This window comes from Poecilia reticulata, linkage group LG17 (assembly GCF_000633615.1).
Source record: "Poecilia reticulata strain Guanapo linkage group LG17, Guppy_female_1.0+MT, whole genome shotgun sequence".
NCBI lineage: Eukaryota > Metazoa > Chordata > Actinopteri > Cyprinodontiformes > Poeciliidae > Poecilia > Poecilia reticulata.
The window spans coordinates 24089125-24104183 of NC_024347.1; the positions used below are offsets into that span (position 1 = coordinate 24089125).

The 15059-nt window shown below is 36.8% G+C and overlaps 1 protein-coding gene across 2 annotated transcripts; it reads right to left on the reverse strand.

Annotated features, from left to right (window-relative positions):
- Positions 1 to 659: 659 nt before the first annotated feature.
- Positions 660 to 10793, reverse strand: tpm4b (tropomyosin 4b). Of its 2 annotated transcripts, none has more exons than XM_008434429.2 (8): positions 10518 to 10789; positions 5287 to 5420; positions 2900 to 3017; positions 2728 to 2798; positions 2556 to 2631; positions 1882 to 1944; positions 1724 to 1793; positions 660 to 1248 (listed from the first exon to the last, which is right to left on the reverse strand). In XM_008434429.2, exons 1-8 carry the CDS (start codon positions 10629 to 10631, stop codon positions 1166 to 1168), a joined length of 729 nt encoding a protein of 242 aa, XP_008432651.1. In that variant the 5' UTR covers positions 10632 to 10789; the 3' UTR covers positions 660 to 1165. The 2 variants fall into 2 exon arrangements, with proteins under 2 accessions (XP_008432651.1, XP_008432653.1); XM_008434431.2 differs by lacking the exon at positions 660 to 1248 and adding an exon at positions 1349 to 1544 and having other exon boundaries at positions 10518 to 10793.
- Between the last annotated feature and the right edge of the window lie 4266 nt (positions 10794 to 15059).

Genomic DNA, 15059 nt, shown 5'->3' on the forward strand with positions numbered 1-15059 from the left:
TACAATGGACACTAGTATTTCCTCGAGGGCYTCTCTAAAAACACGTAAACTACCTATTTTAACAATGTGGATTAATACGTACAGTGGAAACAGTTTTAGCGCTACCGCACAAGTTGACGGCTACGGTCTTGCGGAATTAGCCAATCACTACCAAGGAAAATAAAAAGCACTCCTGGATTGGCTGCTTTGCACACGCCAGCCAATAGCGCTTCAAGTAGCATTACGCCTTCGTAATGCTCCAAGAAGCTGCGCCAGAAAATACTTGACAGCAAATAGACTGGCGTCCACACTGCAAGCAAGTTTCGGTAGGTGCTCATTATCTTTGTCCAGCTTCCATATTTCTGCGACAGAGACGCATCCCCACATGATGCTTCTACCTCCATGTTTCACAGTGGGGATGGCGTCATCCGGATGAATAACCTGCTGTATTCCTAGGATGTTATGATGTGTTGTGTTCACGAATGGTCTCTCACATATGGGTAATCTTAATCCTCCTGTAGCATAAAAGTCAATTTATATAATCACCAGAATAGCATGAGAGTTTCTCTTTCCCATTTTGAAGAGTGCCAAATATAATTTTTATGTCTATATCCCTGGGAAACAGAAAGTCCTGGGTTACTAGACATTGATCAACATGAAGAAGTAAAGTATGAATCAAATATGTTTCCAGTTGTATTTATTTCATACGAATTCTCATGGCTGCCAATAATATGGGGTATTTTTTCCACAGCGAATAAATGTTCTAAAATTGAAGGGTTTTTTTTTTTTCTTTTTTACGTTTTACAGAGTGAGATTAATCAGCAGCAATAGAAAATTGATGTAATTTTACAATTTTCTTTAACATGGGTGCCAAAAAGAGCAGAAGGCTAATCAGAAGCTGCATGGAAACTGACATCACAGGCTTTATTTGTTGTCAGATTTTGAACACAATTTCCAGCACCAATACTGAGATCGTTTGGACCCAAAACCATTCATTAAAAAAGTAAAAGAAACAAAGGAACCATAAATACATACATTGGCTACATGTGTTAAAAAGTCACAGACAAGGAGACGTGGAATGACAAAGAATGGATGGCATGTAGAAAATACTCTTTAACAAAAAAGGTGTTTTTGTTTTCCATTGCTGTTCGTTCTTCTTGGTTGTTTTTTTTTTTCTTTTTTTTTTTTACAAGCTGTTGAGCTCATGCAGTGTTTGGTCCAGAACCTGGTGCATTCCTAGGTTTTCCTCCTTTGCCTTCGACAGGTTCTCTGCAATAGAAACGGTAGCAGCACGATCACATAAGCATCCCGGCTTTCAGGAACATAATTATGTTGTGTGGAAAACACAAATTATGAGTAAAGAAGGGAGTAGGAGAAGAAAGAGGCTTTATTGTTTCTCAGTTTGATGCAAAGTGTGAAAGGGGCAGACGGAGAAAAGAAAAAGTGCAAAACATGAGGAAAAACGGAAGCAAAGTGGCAGCTTCACAAGGTGTTCATGTCATTGAGGGCATGATCCAGCTCCTCGCTGATAGCCTTGTATTTCAGTTTCTGAGTGTACAACTCGTCTGCAAGTGGGAATGGCAGAGAAGAAAGCAGGGTGAGGGGGTTCAGAGCCGAACGCAGGCCAGGGCGGAGGAAAAGGAGAGAAATGAAAGAGAGCAGATTAATTATTAACTAAAGATTTACGAGAGTAAAGCGCTCAGTAAAGAAGGAAAGCAAAGAGTGGGAGAGAAACAAAGTGTACCTTCTAGGTTGTCTATGGTCTTTTCGAGCTTTGACACCGTCCTTTCTGCAAATTCTGCACGAGTTTCCGCCTTTTTAAAACAAAACCCAGCATAGATATTAGTCGTCCCCACACAGCCTGAAAATATACAGACAGCTGAAAGAAAGATGTGAATATACCTCCTTGAGTCTGTCATTCAGGATTTTAATCTCCTCTTCGTATTTGTCTTCTTTCTCAGAGTACTGCACAGAGAAGGACGAAATTAACCAGTCAGCTGCTAAGACGTAGCTGTGTTTAGTTTGCAAAAGCATTCATATCCCTTCACTTTTTCTTATCTTATTGAGATTTTAAGTTATATTTGTGAAATGAAAACAGTAAATAGTTACGTTTTATTGAGTAACGTTTTGGAAAAAATCTACTTTGAGGAGTATTTTTATTGCTCATACTTTTTACTTTTACTTGTGCAGCTTTATTGTGAGTGGCTTAACTGAATGGAGAACAATATTGTTTTAACCAAAAATTCACCAGACAAAACTTCAGTTTTTTGTTAAAGTTTTATATTGAACAAAATTTATTTGGAAAAAAGTTTTCTTTGCTTATTTTGTTATTAGGTTATTTGTATGATGTGTTTTTTTAATTAAAATGCCAAAATTTCCACATAAGTTTATATTTTACCCCGTTTGCCGATGTAATTTTTAAAAATCAAATGATTGATGTTTTGAACAGTTACTCGGTAACCTTCTCTCAGCAATCTGCCTTTTTTGAGTCTGTATATTCCTGTTGTTAAATTAGATCGTTGCTAAATATGTTTATTTTGTAAAAGYGTTTAGYAGCAGCATGTGTACTCCGTTACCTTATCAGACTGAGCCTCTAGAGACTTGAGGTTGTTGGTGACGTTTTTAAGCTCTTCCTCCAAATCGCTACACTTTCTGCAGGAGCAAAGTAAAAACATTTAGATTATTTTGTTTTATGAAAGCACTTTARCAACTACATGTGAACATTTTATACGTTCCACTTCAGCTTACAGCTCAGCAAGTTCTGCCCTCTCTTCTGCCCTCTCCAGGTCACCCTCAAGGATCACCAGTTTGCGAGCAACCTGTTATTAAAAAGAAAGAAGACAAGAAGAAGGCAGGAGCATAAATYAGATCTCATCTGCTTGTTAAAACTTTGGGGAATAGCTCATGTTTGAGCACGCACCTCCTCATATTTGCGGTCAGCCTCCTCTGCGATGTGTTTGGCCTCTTTGAGCTGCAGCTCCTGGATCTCCATCTTCTCCTCGTCTTTCATGGCTCTGTTCTCAATCACCTTCATGCCTCTGAAGGTGAGAATGATTCAACGTGTTAAAGAGAGTCACATCCCACTGAAGTGATACTTAACACTGATTCAAATGTAGAGAAAACAACTCYCTATACAACTGAGGCCAAAATTCGATACATCCCAAGCAGATTTAAATTCAAAAGTATTTTTTATTCAACCAAAGAGAAAAAAATATGTTGAAAATGTATACCCTTTACAGCAATCAGACTTTTTATGTCTGAGCCACTTTTTGCAGGTTTCCACTGTTATTCCAGGTTTTTTGTGATGAACTTCATACCTAGTCTTTTGCTTAAAATTAAATGACTACGTAAAATTTAAATCTGCCAGGGATTTGAATAATTTTGAGTTTAATTGAAAGTCAGAGTTACTTATTGTAACTGTATCAGTATCTTTGTATTGAATATAATTGATAAAGATGTCATGGTTACTCAACAAAAAAGTTCATGAAGCTCTTACAGTTAGAATAAGAAAATACTAATTTTGGCTGAACCTTTACTAGAACAAAAATATTTCTTCTGTGTTTTAGTTCTTAATATTCTCTCGCATAAAGGACAAAATTGGCAAAATAAATAGCAGGGATGACGATCAGCCAATAACCTTGGCTTGTTTTTTTATTCAAGGTCTTAGAAAGGATGTAATGTTTTGTCTTAACCGCTGATAACTAGTATTGGTTTAAATCCAAACATGCTGCAGATATTTGTATGTTTACCTTAAAGATGTTTGATTTGTAAAACAGATTTTTATGTCTTTTATTAATGCCTCTAAAGCTTTTTATTGCGTTTGATCAAGTTATGAAACTCATAATCTTGTCGTTCAGGTTTGCTTGTGAGTCTATAGAATAAAAGGGTGTGACTGTGTGTCTGCACCTTTTATTGTTCATAAATGGGCTGGAAAAAAATGCTTCTTTTCTGCTCTTATGCTTGGACTCAATTAGTCCAAACAAAATAAGTCAAAATTAAATGATTGTACGACAATTAATGCACGCAGATGAACTCGTGATATGTTTTCTCCATATKGAATAAAAATAATTCTCATTGTCCCTCAGTCAGGGAATTAAGGTGTAAAATGCAGGTGCATGTGTATTCACACAAAGATTAAAATTAAAATAAAACTAAAACTTTACAGTAATGGCAAATTTACAGCATAAGAAAAACTGTACAGTTATTTAAAAACACAAACTCCGATTAAAATAAATGCAGAACTGAGGCGGGTCATTCATTAAAAAAACGTGCACGTATATTTGTGCATATAAAAAGCCGACTATAAGAAAAAATGAAAGTGTGCAAATAATACCAATCATGTAAACACTTATTTAGTTTGTTGGGAGTAGTTATGTTAATAAAGAATATTAGCTGCTGGGAGGAAGGATCTGTGAAAACTCTCTTTTGTGCCCTTTGGATGCAGCAGTCTGTCACTAAGGGCGGATTCACACCAGCAGCTCTGCTTAATCCACTTTAATTGGACTCTAGTGTTTTAGTCTAGAAAGTCCGGTTYGTTYGGGGAGGTGTGAATGTGCACTTAAACTCTGACGCAAACTCCAGTCTGGTAAATTACAACCAAAACAAACGTGCATGTYCAGAGCTAGTGGGATAAATGGCTTGTGATCTTTCACTAGACACAAAAGAGAAATCCTCCAACCACATTATCTGACACTACTCCATTTTTGTTTACATTTTGTGAAAAAGAAAGTTGTGCTCATGTCTTCTTCTGAGGTTTTCATGTTGGTTCCATCAGTGGTTTGTGGTGCAGCGCCACCACAGGTGAGGAGGGGAACAGGTTTTTCAATTACTTTGGTTTGCTTATCACATTGCAGTGTGAAAGTGAACTGCACCATCTAAAAATGTAACAAAAAATTTAAAAAATGTTGGTCCTCAGTCGAACCGAGTCTACTGGGCTATCAGTTGTGAAAACACCCTTTAGGAGCTCTCCCAACAGTTACATGGATGTGGTGGGACTCGTGTGTCAGTGATGTTATTTTAGCCAGAGTTTGTCTCTCACCACCTGCACTGGGTCAAGGGGCATCCCAGGACAGAGCTGCCCTTCCTGGTGAGCTTAAGCACTTCCTCTCAGCTTATCCGCAGTCAAACATTACTGAAGGTCTGCTCCCAAAATGGGTTTGAGTTTGACATTAATTAAGTTTGATTAACTTTAATATTGAGAAGCATTGTGAAAKCCACATTTTATTATCAGACTTTTATTTCTGCTCTCTCACAACCTTCCTGCTAATAAAGACTTCTAAATAGTCAGCGATGTGAGTCGGTTGTCACCTTTCGCTCTCGTCCGCAGCCTTCTCGGCCTCCTCCAGCTTCTGCAGGGCCGTGGACAGCCTCTCCTGAGCTCGGTCCAGCTCCTCCTCCACCAGCTGGATGCGTCGGTTCAGAGAGGCCACTTCGCCCTCGGCCTGCAGCCACACAGAGACAGATTGACAGAGAAAACTTAATGGTTTGAGGTCAGACAGGAAACACGGTGCTGACAAACTGGAAGGATGTCTGGGATCAACATCCAGTGCAGGGTATTTATGATGCAGCTGCAATGACATGATAAACGCATTGATGGATTTGGTAATTGTTAGGGTCTTGTTAAACTGATTTATGTTTTGTTGCAACAAAACATATTTTGGATGGATTTAAGGAGCTAAACAGGCCATGAAAAACATAAAATGTTTGAAAAACCTGTTCCTTCAAGGTTGAAAATTTTAAGTATAAGAACAAAATGATGTAAAGCACAAGAGGTTTCATCAAAATATTCTATTTTAGAACTACATAACTTCTGAATCCCATTAGATTTGTCAAATTGTTTTCCACTGAACTTTAGGGCTTTGATTTTCATTCAGAAGCACATTTTGGTGTTTTGCAATGAACTCGTGGCTGTTTTGAGTTAAGCGATCAAACTTCACACTCCAGAGTCTAAACCTGAAGACATCCACAAGTCGATATTGAGTCATTCTCTCAATGTCGATTCGCGATAGCAGGAATTTGGTCACAAATGGCCAACATCTACACGTAAAAAGCTCGGGCTGGGTTTTAGAATATGTACAGAAATGTTACAGTTTATCTGAATTTCCCTCTAATGCCACATTTTGTACAGGGAAAGTGACACTCAGCTTTATTTGTGCTGATAAGATTTTAGGCATGAAGACGTCTCCATTCCAGCAAATACAAGCCTGACTGYGGTCTGTCTTGACTTGCATTGAGGTGTGAGAGGCCTGAACTCCTCTGCTTTAAGATTACATCATATGCATTCATCAGAAATCCAAAATGAGGAACAAACTAGGACATGATTAGGCTGGCTACCAGTATCAAAGCATACCAAGGTTTTAAAAGTTACAGTTTCAAAACTGTTTTCGTCATATTATTCCTGTCAGTGACGGTCTTGTGGTCATTGTGGCTCTCTGCCCAGGGTGCCATGATGGTAGAGAGGTTTTCTTTTGCCTAACTGTGTCTAGTAAAGGGTGTGGAGGAGTTTGATCATCCCTAGTTTAAAATACAAAATAGCAACAGATATAATTGCGTCATCTGTGCTGGTTGATCTAYGTTTTCCTTCTCTTACAAGATGCATATGAACCAGAYAAGCTATGACATTATGGTATTTTTAACTAACGGTTATTGTACCRTGACAATCTCATGATGTCTCTTAACGGTCCAAGTTAGCTGCTGTTTTTTTTATAATGAATTATCTCCGTTCTGTTTTCTTCAGAGCAATCAGTTTCACCTTTAGCAGCTGTAACAAGCTGTGGACTTTGCCGCCTGAGCAGACACTTAAAAAAAGAAGTGCTGACRCTGGCAAACAGAGAGACAATTTAACCCTAACAAATCTGAAATGCTTCAGCTGGTTCTGCTGCTTCTTTACAGGCTGTTTCCTGTCCGCCTGATATCCCAGATAACCGTGTCTGTCCCCTCTTTCCTGTGCAAAGGAGGAGGAAGGATTACAAGCTCGTCATTTCCAGAGAGGCTTTGTGTCAAATGGTATTTAGTAAAAAAAAAAAGACTGAAAGGAAACGAGGGGAACAAAAGACTTGTTAGATGTCTAACAAAGCTGAAGTAAAACTTTTGCCTGATGTCTTTAACCATTGATTGGTTGTCTTTATGTATCACATCACTAAATACAACGTTTTCCATATACTGTGAAGAAATTTTACAACAGTGTTACTTGAGATTGGATGTTTTTCCATGCATCATAAAAGACAGAATACAAACTTAACATTTTTTGGTAACACTTTATTTGAAGGGGGTGAATAAGACTGAAATGACACTGCCATAAACATGACATAACACTTGTCATGAACATAAGTAAGCCTTCATGAATATTTATGACTGTTGTCATAAAGCGTCATTCGGTAAATTATGACACTTTTAATACAAAGTTGACATTATTCAAAATGTCTTTGTTATGACAACTTAACATTAACCAAGAAATCATTACTGATATAAATTATAAATTTGTTATAAAAGTATTACTGATTGCACTTTAAAAATTAGGTAACTTTATGTTATTAAAGGTAAAGTTTAAACAGACTTTCTAGGTCTGTATCATAATTTTAATCGAAAGTTGGATTTCTAAATGCGAACGCCTTGTTTCAGCTGAGCAGTAAGGCTCTATTTTATGGTCCGGCATTGTCAGGATAAAGCCTAACGCACTAGTATCCATCCCCCAATCAATGGTCTGTAACACCATCAGCTCCACCTAACTGAACCCCACTTTGTCCTATGGACGTACAATTGTTTGGACCACTTTTCTAATGGAAACAGACAAAATGGCGTACCAAACCACACCAACCTGTGCCATGCTGCTCAGCAGAACTGTGGCATAGCTTCTTCCATGTTTAGCATCCAATATGGCTGCTGTTCATTTTAAACATAGATAAAGTTGCAGTTAATTGCATGTCTAGCATACTTCTTTTATACACAGTTGCATGTAAAATCCCTGTTTGTCCTTTAGTGTAACATATTGAAGGAAAAACACACGTTGCTGTACTTGTGTTGCTAGTAGCAGTGTTGTGTTTTCCTAATGCATTGAAGTCAGGTTTTCCAAGCTCTTAAGTGTTTTTTTGGTCCAGCAAGAACACTCCCTGAAGTTGAAATTCCAACCTGAAAAGTCAAAAGTGTCCAAGCAAACCCAACTTCTGCAACTAAAATAGCTACTGAGCTTAAAGGAAGTAATGAAAGTTGTTAGTATAAACTATTTGTTTTTATTATTATTATTATTATTATTATTATTATTATTATTATTATTATTAAGCTTACGGCACACTGTTTAGGGATAATTTAGGGATATACACAATCAATGTCTTGCTTCACAAACCCTACAATCCATCCATCCATTTTCTTTACACCCTTATCCCTTAGTGGGGTCAGGAGGGTTGCTGGTGCCCATCTCTAGCTAACGTTCCGGGCGAGAGGCTGGGTTCACCCTGGACAGGTCGCCAGTCTGTCGCAGACAAACCCTACTAGTCACTGCAATAATTTGCTATTTTGACTGGTTTTACCAACGTGCCACTGGATTGTGCTAGACTGGTGGTGAAGTCATTCCCAGCTGTCACTGAAGAGACAAATCAAACATGCCATTAGTCTGGTCACTGAGAACAAAATAAATCCTACTCGTAACCAGAACATGGTCAAATGTATGTTTTTTCACCGTCCAGTTACTTCAGAGATGAATTAACGCAGACTGGAGCAGTCTCAGTACACTGTGGACTGCTCCAGTTCCTTGTTATGGAAATATTCTCCACTGTGTTTTCAATTTGAGTGATATTTGCTTGAAGCAATGATGAATATGCTTGAACTATGATACTTTAGGGTTGGAATTAAATTTTTCTACATTAAAATGCTAAACATTATTACAGATCCTGGTTATGAAGGTAAGTGCTTTAGGCTTGACACCTTTTATGTTTAATACTTAGTTATTAAAGGATGTAGTTTTTGAGCTGCTGTCCTGTTTTTTTTAACACAGGTGACTTTTAAGACATTTTTGAGTTTAGTTTGTTACCGCGAAAAAATATTTTGTATCGCGTTGGATTGCATCTGAGTATTTAAATGAATGTTGTAGGTAAATTGTCATAAAATGCTAAAATCTAATGTCTAATTGAAGCTGATTGAGCATAATCTGATTGAATGAGTTGCTGTTTGGTTACAAACAAGGCAGAAATGGACACATGGTTGATACAAAATGCCCCACAGTTGGTCAGTGGACCGACCGGCCCAGTTGGTACCTGAGAAGTTGCGCATGAACAAAAAAAAAAGAAAAGAAAAGAAAGCAAACCGATACAGTTACAAAAAGGGGAAGATGACCAGCGTCTCTTTACTGGTTTTAAATTGTTGCTTGGTTTGTGTCAAAATACTTTGTGTGTTTTGTAAGCTTTGTGAGAATGCTACAACAGGCTAACTGTTAGCTGCTAAAAGGCTAGCTAGGATCTGTTACTTCCTGTGGATACTAAACTGCAGAGTAATTTCAAAGACTATTTAATCATCTCTAAAATCTGAAAAAGAGTTACAAGATGGCTACATACTCTTTAAAACACGGTTTTTGATTTTCAAAGCCTTTTCTATATTAGCTAAAATGACAAAAGGAGGGCTTTTAGTATTTCTCAAAATACAGCTAAAAAGTCATCACATTCCTTAAAAACCCAATATTAGACAATTATCACAAAAGCTGGATGTATAATCACACCCCTTTAGCTTTACAATTATAGCTAATTTGTTTCATGCTAATGCTGCAAATAGCTGAAAACTAAAATTTCCTCTGTAAAAGCAGCACAACACAACAAATATGCTATCAGTGGGCCAGAGATCTGAATTAGCCAAGTTTCTTTTTATCTCAGCAGGTCACATTGTGGACTATTTTTTCCTAAATTACATTAATGAAGACTAAGAATACTGTAAATGCATCTTTACAGTATTCTGTAAAGATATATCTAAGAACATGTACTTTAATGCACTGTTCTGAGTCTATTAATAAGTCAGGTAGGGGCGAAGATATGATACATAAATGAAATGTAATTTATTTACAGTTTCAAACCTACTGTCTTTATAAGACAACCCACAGGATATTTTCTTCATTACAGTCCTTAAAATTAAAGTTGGTCAAAATTGAAATCAAGCAGACCTCCAGGACAATTAAAAATCGGTATCGGCCTGAAAACGCCGATCGGTGCATCTCTGGTTATCAGCCACACCGGGGAAGCGTTTTAGCGTGTTTCCGTGGATATGGGGCGGGTGGGAAGTTAGGTAACGCAGCCCTACAAAGAAAGTTTCTGCAAAGAAAGTCCCCGACTAACGACTATAATCTGAATTCAAACACTACAAAACAGCATGAAAAGGAAACAAATGTACATCTGAACAGCTTTTTTAGGATACTTTATGTGCTTTGAGTATCATTACCGCTTCTGTCTGACGGAGTATAATTTGTTACTTCTTTGAAAAAAAATTATTTTAGCCGTATTGTCTTGTTTAAATAACAAGACAATACGGCTTAATCAGGTGAAAATGATAAATTATCTCACTTTTTCGCGCAGTTCCCGTTCTGTATCCAACTCCCTTTGTACTGCGAGTGCGCGATCTTCTGCCTCATCAACTTGCTGCTGCAGAGCCTGGATTTTCTTCTTTACCATCTCCATGATTGCGATTATTTGCTGTTATCTCAAACTCCAAAAAGAACTTTTTAAAAAGAGGGGCTAAAAGGCAGACGGCAAAGCGAAGTTTTCAGCTTTTTTCTCTGGCAGGAAGTCAGGGACGATGGGATGGGTGAGAAAAAAAATGGGCCGGGAGTTTTCAGGAAATTTATGACGAGTTCCTCCAATCCCGGTGAAGAAGCCTGTCTGGGATGACATCAGAGCTTTCAGGAGGGGAAGGGACGGAGCTTTTTCCTCACCAAAAAAAAAAAAAAAGGAGTGGAAGTTTGGCTTTTCTATTATGGACTTATATGGTAAACAAGGTGCATTTTCCTGCTCAGATCACAAGAAGAGTGAGATAAGAACAAGCAGGGCTKATTTAAGGTGTGGTTGAACGTGGTTGCCTCATAGTGAAACTGCCTGAAGTAAAAAGCGAGAACAATACCTGAGGACTTTATTGAAATCAAAAAAATTTCCTAAAGAAAGAAAGGGTCGAGAGATGGGTGGGGCTGCGATAATCCCATTCAACTGGGGTTGTTGACCTGTGCCTTGGAATGTAAATTGATTTGTTTGCAGACATGACCCGCAGCCATGTTGGGGGCGGCAAGACATTCCTTCAGCGACCTCTTCAGCCTCCTTCTGCTATGGAGGACCCGAAYTGCCCAAATCAACAATGACTACAGGCCTTATAAAATGCGGAAATATTCCAAGATATAACAATGTAGAAAACGAAGACCACAGGGAAGAAAAAAAAATATTCTGACTTTAACCTCAAAATTCTGAGATTGACATAACAATTCTGGGAAAAACTTTTTGAATTCTGATTAACATCAGAATTCTGACTTTTTTTTTCAGTGGCCCTAATCCTCTTCCGTAGAAATCACAATATTCAGGGAACTAATAAAAAGTAGAGTTTTGTTATTATTTTTTTACTTTTAATATTAATTTAATTTCCATTAATCATTTTTACTGCAATGCACAGAAAGAGTATTTACCACATCAGATATTTTTGTCTGTTTCCTTTTTTATCACCTAAATGTTTCAAATCAACAAAAAAAGACAAAAATATCCCAAGTAAATATAAACCAGAACAGTTTTCATTAAATCCAAACCAACTTGGCCTGATGTGAAAATATAAAATTCACTTATTAGCTCATAAATTGAATATGATCAACAAACTTTCACTAGCCACTCAGAAACMGAACCTGCCTGACAACATGAAGTTGACTAAACTATCTCAAAGTTCAACACATGATTCGTAGAAATTTCCCAACAGACGGAAACAAAGTCAGTCGGGGCAGCATGTGTTTTAAATGTACAGCATGTTCAACCTCTGTATGAAGGCTGTTGGTCCTCTATAGAGCCATCTGTCTGCTTGTTTCYTATCTAAAATTCAAACCTTTAAAAAAAGCAAAATTAAACACATCTATTAGTGTGGAAATAGTTACTGAGCCGTTTCTAAAGCTTTGGGACTCCATAATGAATGTTTCCAGGATTGAACAGCCTTTCAAAATTATTACTCTAAGAGAGCACAGAGAAATAATCCAGAACCCTTCAGGCCTCACTTCCCTCTGTTAAGATCATAATTCAACAATAAGAAAGAAAACTGGAATCCATAGRAGAGCGCTCATGTGAAAAACACTGAATAGCTTAATGGGAGAGTAATTACAGTTAGTTGGTAAAAATATACTTCTATGAGTATTTTAACTATGTTGCACTTTTAACTTTTACTTGAGTAACTGTATTATGAAGTATTGCTATTTTTGGTAACACTTTATTTGAAGGGGGTGAATGAATAAGACTGTCATGACACTTTTATAAACATGACATAACACCTGTCATAAACATGAATAAGCCTTCATGAATATTTATGACTGTTGTCATAAAGCGTCATTCGGTAAATCATGACACTTTTAATACAAAGTCGACATTATTCAAAATGTCTTTGTTATGACAACTTGACATTAACCAGGAAATCATTACTGATATAAATTTGTTATAAAAGTATTACTGATTGCACTTTAAAAATTAGGTAACTTTATGTTACTAAAGGTAAAGTTTAAACAGTAATAACTTCTTGGTTAATGTCAAGTTGTCATAACAAAGACATTTTGATAATTACAAACTTTTATTTAAAGTGTTCATATTTACCCAAATAACGCTTTTGGCAAAMRKYMWWAAWWATYMWKRAARKYTWWTYMWKKTTWWKRMMWKKKKTWWKKYMWKKTWAWKRMMRKKKYMWKRMMRKYYTWWTYMMCCCCCTTCAAATAAAGTGTTACCCTMCTTGAGGRCAATTTCTGGATACTCATTGTGTAACTTCACTGAATRAAGAACAAACTGCAGTTCACCAGGCMAMCACCTGCAGTTTTATTGTCATAAGTTTWATATTGAAAGAAACTGATTTGGAAAACTTTGTYATYTTTGCCCGATTTTGTAATTATGTTATTTATATTAATTATTTTCATCTTGATCTTTAAAATACTAAAATCTATAAAAACTAAATCAACATTATTSATATTTTTAGAGTGACTWAGTTGCAGTYTGTGATTCAATCTGCTTGACATTCTGCAGCATGACCTTAAACGGGTCGTTAAAGCTTGTGTGGCTGAATTAAAACTATCCTGCATAAACGCGTGGGCCAAAATTCCTCCACAGTGATGTAAAGCACTGCAACTCCTGCCTGCAGCAGCTGCTGCCAGTGGTGACACAACCAGTTAATAGATTTTGTTGGCAACTATTTGTTCACATTGTGCCAGATGGACTTGGACGTTTTTTCCTTTTTTTCACTTGAAGAAAGGACATAAGTATTTCACATCTATTTATAGTAGGTATTCTTGCTATATTTGTCTATTATTCAATGTTAGTTTGATCATCTAGAAACCTAAGTGTCACATTTACTTTTTTCATATTTTTTCACAATTTTTGCCTTCATTCCTAATGATTAAAATGTTTACTTTAGTTCCCTCTTTGATTCGGGAAATTGCTGAAGGTTTGCCTGTAATTATTGGGAAGCTAACCAAAACAAAAGGTTGTCACTGTACCATATTAATTTTAGCTGTAGTTTAATTTTTATTTTCTGTTTGGTTTCTTTTTTCCTCATAATTTCTCCCTCGATTTTAAGAATATTGTTTATTTTAATCTTAATTTTTGCCCTTTTCTGTTTATTCATTGCCCCTTAATTAAAGAATCTAACCATTTATAGCTGAACTCCAGTTCTATTAAAAACAGCGGTAAATTATAACATTYATAGAATAAAAAGTGTGGCATATATGGTTGAGATATAACATTTCTCACTATGTGTTTCTACTTTTTATTATTGAATTTTCCTGGCTTTTTTTCTTATTAGTATGATATAAAATGACTCATAGTCATAAAATAAATTGGTGTTTTTGTGTTTTTATGATGTAAAACACTTTGAAATGCCTTATTGCTGAAATGTGGTATGCAAATAAGATTTGATTTGATTTGGATTTTATTTAATAAAATAAATAAATATCGTCAATGGAAAGGTTAGGAATTCCCCGTTGACTGATCAGATTTTTGTGTTGTGACCTATTAGATGTTCTGACCGTAAAGTCATTTGAAGAGGCTGATAGTAGTTATGTACAAAGAAACAGTTGCTGAGTGCTGGCAAATAAATTTTAATGGTCAAATAGAATCATCTGGTCTTTTTATAGAAAAATGGGTGCCCACATGTTATGTTTTGGTGTGATCTGTTGGCATAGCAGCTGTGTTTTTAGTTTTTCACTGAGTTTTGATGCAGTGAAAATCAAAGCTCACTTTCCCTTTCATGCTTCAGATCCCAGTAAAACTGTTAACAGAATGCATCTGATGCCATCTTCCTGATCTTGATTATTTCTGACCTTTGAGWCCTTATCTCACTTCCCTTTTGAGAGTTAGAAGCTGCTCTTATTCTTCAGTTTTCAGGTTGGAATCATTAGGCTATAACTAGAAATATCCCAGCAATATTATTATTAAATGTGTGGATTTTGGATCATGTACAGTCTTAGAAAATACATCCAGGTTGATGGGGGCTTATTGTGATTGTCCTCATATTTATTCTTCTGCAAATCAAACATTAGGTAAGACTAAAGCTGGTTCGCCTACAGTTTTTTTTTTTTAACTCTTCTGTTTTTCTTGATTGGATTCCAGTTTCTTGTAAAACCTGTGATGTTACACGAATAGAAGAGAAAAACACTGCTGATCTTTAAAATCTGGCCTCCATTAAGCGGAGCGCAGCGTAAGGCTGGACCCAGCTTTAAATCCCGCCCCGAAAAGGCCAAAGCATTGATTTCATTAGACACTGCAGTATGGGGTTCTCTGTTTGCTTAAGCTGGATTCCTGACATTCCTGCTCGGCTACAGGCCGGCCAAGTTTTGTCTGTGCTTGAGAAACAGCTCATTTAGCTGCCTCGTCGAGCTACGAGGAACTTCT